Here is a 12,148-nt window from a genome sequence, read left to right on the forward strand (position 1 = left end):
GGGACTTTTCATGTGGCCAAATTCTTTTGGGCCGTAAAATGTCTTATCAGTTGGTTTCCAGGGTAACTTTCTCTGTTGTGTTGGGGGAGGGTCTGTTACTAAGCCCAAAGCATTTAAAACATATTTGTTAAATGTTACGGCGATTATGTGTTTGATCCGCCTCAGTCGCTAAAATACTTTTTAAAAGTTCAGGAACTCTCGGGGTGGGACTTGGCTGTTGAACATACTGATTGCTTGAGCTCACGCAGCATTTAATTTCAGCCTAAAAAGTCTGTTGTTGTGCATTCAGTAAGAGTCGTTTGCTATTCAAATCAACAATTGAGTTTAAAAAATACGGCCGATGGCCGACGACGAGGCTCAGGCTTTATTAAGTTTATTTGCGGAGGACGAAATCCAGCGGGAACTTGAAAGACTCACGCACAGTCCTACGTCACTGGATTAATCTTCATGGTACTTTAGACGGCAATGGAAACGCAGACAGCAGGTCTGAGGGAAGAAGACTTCCTACGAAAAAAGTTCCAGGGACAAACTGTTCCGGGTAATTTCGGTGGAAATTGGGCTATAGTTAATTCTTTTTACATGAATGCTTCAATTGCAGTGCAATATATAACAAAATTTAATTTCTTAGGCAATCAATAATATAGATATACGAAGGGGTTCGGGCTGGCAAATTTTTGAGGAAATTTCTGACATATAACTTGAGATAGCTCTACCTGCCTATACAAATATATTGTATTTGTATCCTTCACAGCCTCATTTTCATTCACGTTTAATATGGCTTCAGGCAGCCCCCCTCACTAAGGTTCATGACTGGTACATTTTCTCCATTCACCTGCCATTGAGAGGTGTGACCATTAATGATCCTGCTTTGATCCTTTGAGACCACACAGCTGTCAGAGATGATCTGCACTGAAACATTAGAATCTCATTCAGAATTGAGGATTTGAGGAGCTTGGCTGTGGACAGATGGGCAACTTTTTTATTTTAATTGACTTATTTATATTTTTATGTGCTTGATATGGCCAAACTGATGGGTACTGTATAAAATCACATTTCAGCTTCTCAAATTCCTCGCCCCTTTGTAGCAGCCTTGTTTTCAAAGTAGTACTGGTCAGAGTCCTGAACAAGGATTGAAGGCATTGTGTTCTTGTTCTGTTAAAATAACCCCCTACAATCACAAGAGTGGTGACTAAGGCCTCTGGCATGCCAAAAATGGTATTTATCACTTACTATTAGTGTAAAATAAGCAGTCAGAACTTTTTCCATGTTGATGGCCAGGCAGGTCAATGGCCTGGCTGTTGAGAGTTCAGAAAGACACTGTATACCTGGAACTGGACCGACAGATGTAGATGACTTTTATGGTCATGGAAATGTACTGAAATAAATGTTGTGCTGATTGTCAAGCCCTGTCTGGCGATAATCCACTTGAAATTAGATATTGCAAATTCACTGCATATATCAGTTACCACAAAGAAATCTGTGTAAGGCTATTTTGACTTGCTGTGTTTAACTGAGACATATTCAGCTAAAAACAGAAAACCTTTTATGTGTTTTGGTCGTTCGTTTACACAATAACTGCATTTTGGGGGCCTGAAAATGCAAAACATTGCAGTGCAAGTTTTTGAAAACAATACCGTTATCGTTTCTGTGTACACTACAAAAATGTTAATTTGTGAAAGCGGTGACTTCATGTGCATGTATATTATTCTACATTCACGCTAATTGAGCGTCAAAATCGTTTCTACCGCATCTAGTTTGACACGTGAATATTTTGAATCCATTTGTGCGTCAGCAGCGAATTGGGCGCGCATAGAAATCGAGCATTTGAGACATGCAAATAGACACGCGTTCAAGGCGCTCAATGAGAAATATGGCATAAAACACCACTCTTTTCATTTTCATGAAAAAATAAATAAAAATCTTAAGCATTAACTGCCACACAAATGTGGTTCAACCAACGCATTAACGTTAACTGGATCTTCACTGCATGTAGCCTATATTTTTATATTCTTAAAAAATATAAAGTTATGAAACTTCACTTTGCACTTAGTCAAAATGATTTGGTAGGCAACATTAGATTCATTAGACCACAGATCGCCCATTAGATGTACACAAGATGGATTATATCTCATGTTTAACCACTACAGAGACATCCGAGCCAGCGGCAAACGCCAGAAGGACTGGCCGAGGAAAGGCTGCTCTCGCCAGGGTTAACGAGCGCTGAGCGCCCGGTGATCGCTGGATCTCACAACTCCAAAATCTCAAGATAATTTTTTTTAAATAGGTGCTGTCTTTAGAAATAAACCACATATTTTAGCTTTAAACAACTACATTATCAACTGAAAAGCATTAAAACTACATTTAGTGACAAAATAACAGTATTTTTTAATTATGCAGGGTTTCTCATCACGTCACTTTACCACATGACAGCAGCCAGCAGGCTCCTCATTGGTTAGCGAATTGACGGCAAAGTTCAAATTTTCAACTCCGCCGTAGACGAGAATTCGCTTCAAACGCGTGAATGCACAAAAAGCACCACTCGCGCGAGACGCTCAATTTGCATCAAATTCGCGTTATTCGCTCAAACTGGATGCACGAATGAAGCGGAATCGTGCTGCGCGAAATGCGTCTATCGTGCCGCAGGACCACCAGACGCGCGTCAGCGTGCCTTTCCATTGACTTAACATAGAAATCATTCGCTCCAGACGCTCTATTTGCGTTCAGTGTGAACGTACCTTTAGAGTTTATAGGCATTTAGTGTTTCTCTACATACAAAATGACATCGCCATCTACTGGCCTGGCAGCATAATTCAGCGTTTTATTTGTGTTTCGCCTATCTGTGTAAATGGGGATTGTTTTGACAGCTTTGTCGTCTGTATGTGAAAAACTCTGTTTTTAGTACATTGTTGTTGTTTAAACATACCCATAATTAATAGATTTCACTTCTGATTCCTTCTAGAATCCGTATATGATCTTCTCCCGAAGGAGCTGCAGCTGCCATCTTCTAGAGAGCAGAACGCAGCCGCTATGAGTCAAAAAAGTGGTGGAGAGGCAGGACCTCCTCCGTCAACAGCTCTCGCCGCAGGTAAGCTTGACTTTTGTCTTTTAAGCCATATTTTCTCTCACTTGAGTCAGATGCTGAGGACTGGAACTAAGGCCTACATCAAGATGCATATTCAACTGTCCAGTTTTTTTCTGTGGTTGATTAATGTGGTTAATGAAAAATGGTCTCTATATGGCAGGTGGTTTGAGGGGAGGGCTTGGTGACATCAAACGAAAAAAAGAAAGTGGTTTCAGAGGTGGAGCGAATTTTGATAAAAGATTACAGAGAACATGCACTGATGAATTGTTCACAATAAGACCAGAAACGTGCATTAGGACGTAAATAGGGCCCTTTTTTATTTCACTTTTAACAATATAAAGAAAACTTTTTTAATGATAAACATTAAAACAATAATTATGATTTTATTAAACATATACCGTGAATCTAATTGCATTTAGCATGGATTGGGGGTCTTTTACCAAAATCTAGATCATTTTGTTCCAGTTGTGAATGCCTTCAAAGAAGAAAAGCCTTCAAAAACTGTTATTTTAAGTGAAAAAAGAAGATATTTCAGAGTAAATAAAAACTGTTTTGGGGCATCAGAGTAGCAAATATGCTTCGCAAGTAGTAATTAAATATCAGTCATATTTTTTTTTTTGTGATAAATGTAATTAATTATTAACATTAATAATAATAATAATAATAATAATAATAATAATAATATAAAAAAATTAAAACAGACAGACTGTACTCTCACTGTAAAAAACTGTCTCTTAATTTTTTAAGTACAATCAACTTGGATGTTTAAGTCATTTCAACTTAAATGACTTTAAACTGACTTAAAAATGAGTTGAAACTTATAAAAAAAAGTTTAGTGTGTGAAATTCCAGTTGGCTCTCCAGCATTTTTCTAGGTTTGTGAATGAACGTAATTGGCTCAGTTCCCACATTCCCAATCTAATTTGGTTTTGCACTCAAAACTTTAAGAAACAATTAAAAATCTGTTTAGTATAAAATTCCAATGGGAAAAATCAACAAGTACGAAATTCAATATACAAAATGTATTCTCAGAAATGCATGTATGATTGGCAATGAAAAAAATACTTTGCATTGAACACTGAGAAAAGAAACTGTCCACAAAACAATCCTCAGAACCTTTTTTTGAGTTCCTATTTGTACATTCAAAATGCAATTCACTTTAGTTTCTTTTACTCTGCCCCTTTATCAAAGTGCCCAGGTTTAGGGTGAGTTTCTGTTGCCTTTGGACATCTGTACCTAACTGCAGCCAAATGCATCCCTCTGACGAGGCAGGACATGCTGGCTGCAGCTGAAGGAAGGTGACGTATTTTCCAGCTTAAATGAATTTCATTGTGGGATTTTAGGTTTCACTGCAAATTGGACTTGCTTCTTCTGGCTATTTTCTCTTCCTGTTTAATTAATATTTTGTTTGTGTATCTTTTTATTCTTGAATCAAGAATATGTTCTTAGCAATCAAATGTGCTCATTGTATTTGCTATTTGTTTGACTTATTGTTTGGCATTTTTGATTTTTGTTTGCTTTTTAAAAAAAATGTTTTATTTATGTGTGTTTATTTTGTTTCATTAAAAAAATTGTCTACTACTTTTGTTTTGTGATGGTTGTCTCTTTTTGCCATATTCATGTCCCTTCTTTACATGATCTCTTCCCTCTGTGCTGAGATATTTGGGTTCACCTGTTTTGAGCCATTGTGTAGTAGCCGCCTTGTCTCTAACTCTAGCCCTTTATTACTTTTATTATCTTCTATTCTCTTTTACACTGCCTCAGTAATGTCTAACATAATTGCAAATTACTGTCCCTTTCCTAAAGGTACAGTAAGTAACTTTTGGCCCTTTAACGGTTTTGCAGAAGAACATTGTTTTGGTTCTTCTTTGGCTCTGCGTGACTGTGCAGATAAATATTCACTACTAGGCTTAAACGATATGACCAGTTTAGATGGAAAGGATCTTAAGCTGACTAGCTGAAGAAGTTACAGTTGCTATACCCATTAATAGGCATGATACTTCCTTGAAAATAACTTCAAGCGCAGAGCCACAACAACCATAATAATGAAATTATCTTTCACAATAGATAATGCTTAACAATAAATTATGTTAGAGAGCTACATGACAATTTATCTGTTCAATAAAATACCTTACTCACCTGTAAAGTAATAAAAAACGTAATCCCTGTGTCACTTTTACAACATTTAAAATCTCTTAGTCATTTTTGAGAAGCCAAGCTAATGTTGATTCTTGTTTTATTACGAGCTCTGTCGCGTTCTTTTTTTTGACAGCAGACTCTCCTCTGTTCAGCTTTTGTGAAGCTGCTCTTAACTTCTGCCACTCCCACACAATACACACGTCAAAGTAGCCCGAGAAACTTCTCTATTTACAGATATGATGAAACACATAGGGGTGAATGACACATGTACGCAATTTCCCACAAAATTCTTCCTGTTTTAAATTTGAAAGTCTTATAATATGGTAAGTCAGGGTAAGATTCACTATAGTATTCCAGTTCTGATCTTCAACAACAACAACAACAACAAAAACATTTTGAAGAATGCTGTTTTTAAATTCAGTTTTGAACAAAAAAGTTAAATAGTGTACCTTTTAAGAATACTCAAATTCTCCATATTTCTTGAAATTATTGGACTATAAAAATCCCTTTTTGCACTCCCATTTAACTGCTCTTACTGTTAACAAACACATTTAAGCAAACACTTTTTTTGTGCTAATTATATAAATAATTTTTAACTATAATGTAAAGTTCCACTTTTTTTTAAAGTTCAGTTTGCCTATATATTTTAAAAGTGTACTATGCGTTTCAATTACTGTTTATAAATACAACATTCAAACTCTGCCCCTCATCGGTGGAACAAGAGCCGAAACCACGGCGACTTGAGAATATTAGCTTGAAGATGAGCGATGTGCTATTGAGCAATTGTTTATGATGCATAAATAGCATTTTGTGATTGAGTGCTTATGCTTATGCCATCTTCTGTCTAGCTCGCTAATAAACATTATTACATGTCATTATAAAATTATAATTATAATAATACCTAGTAACCTGTCGAGTTACAGATAGCAGTCAACAAGGCAATAGCTTCATTTAGCAAATAGTTTTGTATCAAGACAGGATATCTTAGTGGAGCTTTCTGAGCTTCAGACACAGACGATAAAGTTCTGCGTGTCGTAAAGGCTAAAGCATAGCAATTCATGAAGAAAATATGAAAATACAAGCACATGGTAGTGTCTCTGTAGACACAAACACCACCACACACTAGTGGACTACAGGTGATGATTTATTGGCATTATTTTAGAATGAGGCGAAAATTCTACATAGTGCACCTTTAACAGAACAATATTGATGGTTGTTTATCAAAAACAATTTTTAAAGACTTTTGCAAGGCAATAACATACTGTACATATGAATTAGAATGTACATACTGAATATGCTAAGTAAGGATAACTAACCTGACCCAAATCATACATCATGATTCTTGCCGATTATCCCCCATTCAGTCTAATTTAATTAAAAAAATTATTTCTCCACTGAGATGTCAGCTGCAAGATTTCTGCTATTGTACCTAAAAGTGTAATTTTGTCACTGTTGCCCTGTAGGAATGTGCGTCCTCCATTGGTGAATTCAGATTACATTTTAGTTTGGCCCCTCAGGGCTCCCGTTGGCTTGTGTTACAGTTTCTATCAATAGTGAAAGCTCTATGGGCTCAGTATAACACAACACACTCAGGTTGCTGTGTTAAGTTGGCCATTTGGCGAGTACAGAGTGAATCAGACTAATGAATCAGAAGGGGTCTTTTGAATTTTGAATTTGAATGCGTTACATTTTTCTAACTTAATGTTCTCAGATCTCTATCAAACTTGGTATTCCCTGTCAAACCCACTGCACATTGAAAATGGCTTGCAGCCACTTTCAGCCATCTAAAAGAGCAAGAAGAGACAGACACTGTGTTTCAGTCTCACTGGACTTATCTGTGTTGTTGCATGCCTGCCAAGAGGTTGCAACATAATGCGCAATGAAAAACTCTGCCTTTGTAGTGCTCCGCCAGAACAGGGTTTCAATTAATTTCATTAACAATTCTGCACAAACATAGGAGCAGATGACTCGAATGTCACAGTATCAGATGTCAAACTGGCCAATCGTATCTCCCTCCATACACAACCTGCTGGGATGGATGGATGGATGGATGGATGGATGGATGGATGGATGGATGGATGGATGGATGGATGGATGGATGGATGGATGGATGGATGGATAGATAGATAGATAGATAGATAGATAGATAGATAGATAGATAGATAGATAGATAGATAGATAGATAGATAGATAGATAGATAGATAGATAGATAGATAGATAGATAGATAGCCCTAATCAGTCTTCTGACAGTGCAGTTAAAGGTAGGGTGGACAATTTCTTAAAGGATGGCAATAGCGAGCTAGTTTTGAAAGCATGAGATCCCACCCTCCCTTCAGAGCACCTCCAAAGCCACACCTCCTTCAGAACACATAAACGCACGTCACACACAGCCAGAGCAGAGTCTGCAAAGCACGAGAGATGCCATTAAATTACCTCTCGCCTCAAAGCACATAACATTACAATAATAATGAATGTAAACAGCTTGCAGAGGACTGACCTGTACCACCTGACTGCTGCAGATTCATTTCTGCATTGACAGTGTTAACATAAAAATGCATACATCTGAGGACGTTAACCACTTGTCGGGTTAACATCTAGTTAGTTAGATATGGGGTAAAAGCAGCATGAGTAGGTTGTTTTGGTTCAGGAGGAACTGTAGAAAGCATCTGCTGTCTGTTTGTGGTGCTCGGTGACTGACGTCTGTCTGGCTCTGCATAGCCTCATGAAACCCACTGAAGTCTGCGCAAGCAGGAAATACATATGTTGGCAGGCAGGTAGGATATCCTATTATAGCGTTCAGAATGCAATGATTGGACAAATATTTTTTTTTGTCCAGAGACTTCCACAGAAGATATATTTTTAATACTTAGACCACTTCTATTTAGGGGTGGGCGATATGACCAAAATCTTTTATCACGGAATGAGTAGATATGAGTATTTTATTTTCACAATAACGATATACAGTATATCTCAATAGAGTTGTTTTTGCTTTAAATAAGGTTTTTATCATATTGAAATCTTCTGACCTAGTGTGAAACACCCATAATCAAATAGAGGCCTATATTTATTCTTATTAAAGTTACAAAACTGATTATGAATATACTCATATTCAGTCAAGAGCATTGAGAAATTTTCTCTTTGTTGTTGTTACATTAACATTAATGACTAGCCTGGGAAAACCCAGACAACTTTCGGCAAATTTAGATTTGCTCTGCAAAATCTAAAAAAGAGCAAATTCAAACCCATTTCCGGGTAACAGATATCGCGTCTGTTTTAAGCGATTAAAACTTTTCCCTTTCATTAAAACCCGAACACAAAACAACACTCGGCTACCAGATGTGGATTACACCGACTACTTTGATGAGGAGGATGGGGAGTGTGATCATGTGCTAACACACACAGCAGCTCTGGATCTGGCCTTTCTGTGCTTATTTCCTCACGCTATCTGGTAATCACTAGTTATAATTGTAAATAAATAACTAGTGTAACTATGCTCAAGTCTGAAAATGTTCTAACACATCTGAAATGACTGAATTTGAATAAAGTTTTTGAGACACAATTTTCCATAGACTCAATATTATTTTATTGAAAAGTATTGAAAATTGCGTTCTAATCGCAATAGAAATGCCTTACAACGTGGGCGAATGCGATCAGAGCTTGATGTTTTCTGTCCAACCGTCAATCCGAGATGTTTCAGTCGGTCTGAGATGCTATTAGGGTTTCCAAATTTTGCAAAAATGTTGATGGAGTGGCGGTGGACACCAGCTATTATCATATTTCTTTTACAACAACGACAAAAGTTGTCAGAAGCCATTGCAACATCTTCCTCAATCACAAACAGAGAATTGCTGTCAGAGTCTCAGATGGTGACGCCCCTTTGGAAATTATTTGTCTATGAAGTTTTGCCAGACCATTACTCAGTTACTACTGAGAATGATCTGGTTTTAACCAGGCTAATTAAAGGGGTACTTCAGCGCTGGGAAGATGAATCTGTATTTAAACTGGGTCATAAATGTAGTAGAAATGTGAAATTATTTTTTAATTTAGTGCTTTCTAGAAAAGACAGAAAGTGTTTGTTTTTTTTGTCTCATGGGGATGAAAGACAACAATTCCCAGAATGCTTCACTGCCCTACAAGGCCACTCCCAAAGCCACCGCTACTAGATTACTGAATCACTGATCACTTTGCCACCGCGACCGCGTTCATTTTCATAAAATCAGTTCAGTTAAAGAACAGACACTACAATTAAAAACTGAACGTGTGTGTTCAATATGTGATTTAGCCGCTAAGGGAGTCTCACAGCCCAAAACGCTGCAGGAGTCAGATATATTGACAGTCAGGGATGAGGTCGTGATGAGAGCTGAGGTAAATGTGTCCGCGGCATAGATTCACAGCGCATGTTCAGTCTGCTGCGTTTTCAGTTCATGCCTTTGAAAGCTTAACTTTTTATAGGAATTAGTTTGAGAAGTTGAAAGACTTACTTTGCTCTGCTGGCCGCACCCTTTAAACATGAATGCCTGAGGCTGCAGCTGCGAGCTGAGTGCTGTGAGTGTGATCTCCCATCCCCCACGCGCGAGTTGAAAACGTGGAAATGGCTCCCTCTGCTGGCTGTAGTCTTAAGCTTCTGGGCAACAATTCCTCCGATGCCGCAAATTGACGATATTTGCGTCATGGGAGGAATTTTTCCAGAAATAAAATGCATAAATCTCTTGTCTCAGGGGGATGGGGGGGGGGGGGGGGGGGGGGCACAATCATTTCGAATATACTCCAGGGTTTCTACTGATACAAAGCCATATGCTAATCGCTGAAGTAACCCTTTAATGACAAACTGCAGCAGGTTTATTAGGCCGCTGTCACTTTAAGACTGAATGCACAGATCCAATATACTGGTGCATGTTTTTTTACTCTACCGCTTACGTTCACTTAAGACATAATGACTGTGTTTATGGGCACACTTGCATTTTGCGTATGTGTATTTAACCATTAGGAAAAATAACACTTCAGTACTCACACGCTGTATGAGCAGTGGTTTTAGTGTGTGCTCAGAAACCATCTCTCAGACAGCACGTGCAAGCAACTTATTGCATTTTAAGAGTTTAAAATCACTTTTTAAACTGCAAGGCTTAAAAACACATGCAAATGATAGCCATTCGTCACCACGCAGCACAGCAACGTCACATGAGCGGAAGAGCGATAGAGACGATAGTCTGAAATCTCTACCGGTTAATCGTGTCTACTGGTATATCACCCACCTCTACTTCTATAATTATTTATAAGAATGTGAAGAGAGTTTCAAAAAGTATAACAATAAGTGTTTATGAAAAACATTGCCTGTTTATGAAAAATATCAATTGTCTTTTCATTTATAATACTTTGCTGTATTATAAATAATTCTGTTTTTGAGCTGAACAAAATGTACAAAGCTACTGTATGTCTATGATGACATATCATATTGTTTTTGTTTTGTGCATATTTGACTGTCATGTGCTTGACTGTGACTTTTTTTAATTGATTTATTCAATTTTGCTTATTTTGTGCAATTGTTTTATGCAATGTTGTTTACCATTTCCATTTGAATATTAAAGGAACATTGTTAAATATTTTATTTATTAACAATCCTTTCTCCTTAGAATTAAGGAAGTTGTGAAACAGCATCCGTATAATGCTGCTTGTTGCAACAGGGCATTATTCCCACATATTTGAGCATTTGGAATGGGAAGACTGGACTGTGGGTGGACTAGAATGTGGCCCGATCAGCCTAGACTAGTCTTCCAAATGTAAACAACACTGTCATCAGAATAATGATGTTTTTATGTAATGTTCTTCCACAGCCATTGTGGTTAGAAACTCTTTCTGAACCTTTTAGGAGTTATAAACAGCCCACAAATCATTTTCCATCCAGATTGTGAGCTGATCTTCTGTTCTCATTCATAGATAGGATTACAATGCAGAATTCATTTCATAAGCTTGTAAAGAGCCCACTCGTAGCAACATTCAGAAATTGAGTTTGTTTTGTAAGGAGGGACATCAAACTCACCTCATTGTTATTATCATTCACTGGACTCCCTGTGTCTCATTCAAATTATGTCATTCATGCCATAGGTTCATAGGTTTGTATTCAAACAGAGACTGAGCACCTTAGGTTGGTATGTTACTTTTCTTATTATTCATCTAGGTTAATCCTTAGAACTGCTTATAGAGGGAAGTTTAAAACAATTTTCCAGAAAAAAGTCTTTATCACCATGTTCTAAAAGTATTTGAGAAGTTTGGGGACAGCGCCACCTACTAAAAAAAGTGGTTTTACTTGATCGCCTTATCAGTTTTATTGTAAAATCTGCTGCATCAGGACGAAACTTGGTAAGCATCATCGACATTATGTTGTGAGGAGGATCTCTGAGATGTTTTGGGACGGTGCCATCTAGTGATTTCTCTTTTCTACTCCAATCCTTAAATTCCAGTCCTACTTAAAATCAATGACATTAAGAGCACCCTAGAAAAAAACGAAACAAAAAAGTATTCTATTATAGCAGCAGAAACAGCGTTATGATGCTTGTGCGATGTCCTCATCTTGGTATGTCTCTTTAGGCAGCCTTGGTGGTTGAAAATCTGGGCTGTGTATGAAATCACCCCTATAGCCTTAAATAGGACACTATTTGTGCACAGCCCTTTGTAGTGGTGTCCGAAGCCATAGTGGACGTTATTGAGTTAATTGAGTTAATTAATTAATGTTTATACATAGTTTCCATGACATGAGTTCAAGATGATTATTTAACTGCAAGCACAAACTATGTAAAAGCGGCAGCCCTTCTAGGTGCACTTAGTGTCCAAACAAACTCATTTTCATTGACTCTCTCAAGTGGACTATATTAGTGGAGCAATATAGGGAATAGTAAATGACGGTATAGAGGGCGATTTCAGACACAGCCA

At 37.5% G+C, this 12,148-nt stretch overlaps 1 protein-coding gene across 3 annotated transcripts in view; it reads left to right on the forward strand.

Annotated features, from left to right (window-relative positions):
* The window catches only part of LOC137039390 (lysine--tRNA ligase-like), a 107,411-nt gene that overhangs the window by 45,724 nt on the left and 49,539 nt on the right, over positions 1 to 12,148 (forward strand). For 2 of the 3 annotated variants that reach the window (XM_067414733.1, XM_067414796.1), the window contains exon 2: positions 2,960 to 3,085. The exons of the other annotated variant lie outside the window; for it this stretch is intronic. In XM_067414733.1, the coding sequence (XP_067270834.1) occupies positions 2,960 to 3,085 (126 nt within the window). The remainder of the gene's footprint in view (positions 1 to 2,959; positions 3,086 to 12,148) is intronic. 3 annotated transcript variants of the gene reach the window in all.

This window comes from Pseudorasbora parva, chromosome 1, assembly GCF_024679245.1.
Source record: "Pseudorasbora parva isolate DD20220531a chromosome 1, ASM2467924v1, whole genome shotgun sequence".
NCBI classification, from domain to species: Eukaryota; Metazoa; Chordata; class Actinopteri; order Cypriniformes; family Gobionidae; genus Pseudorasbora; species Pseudorasbora parva.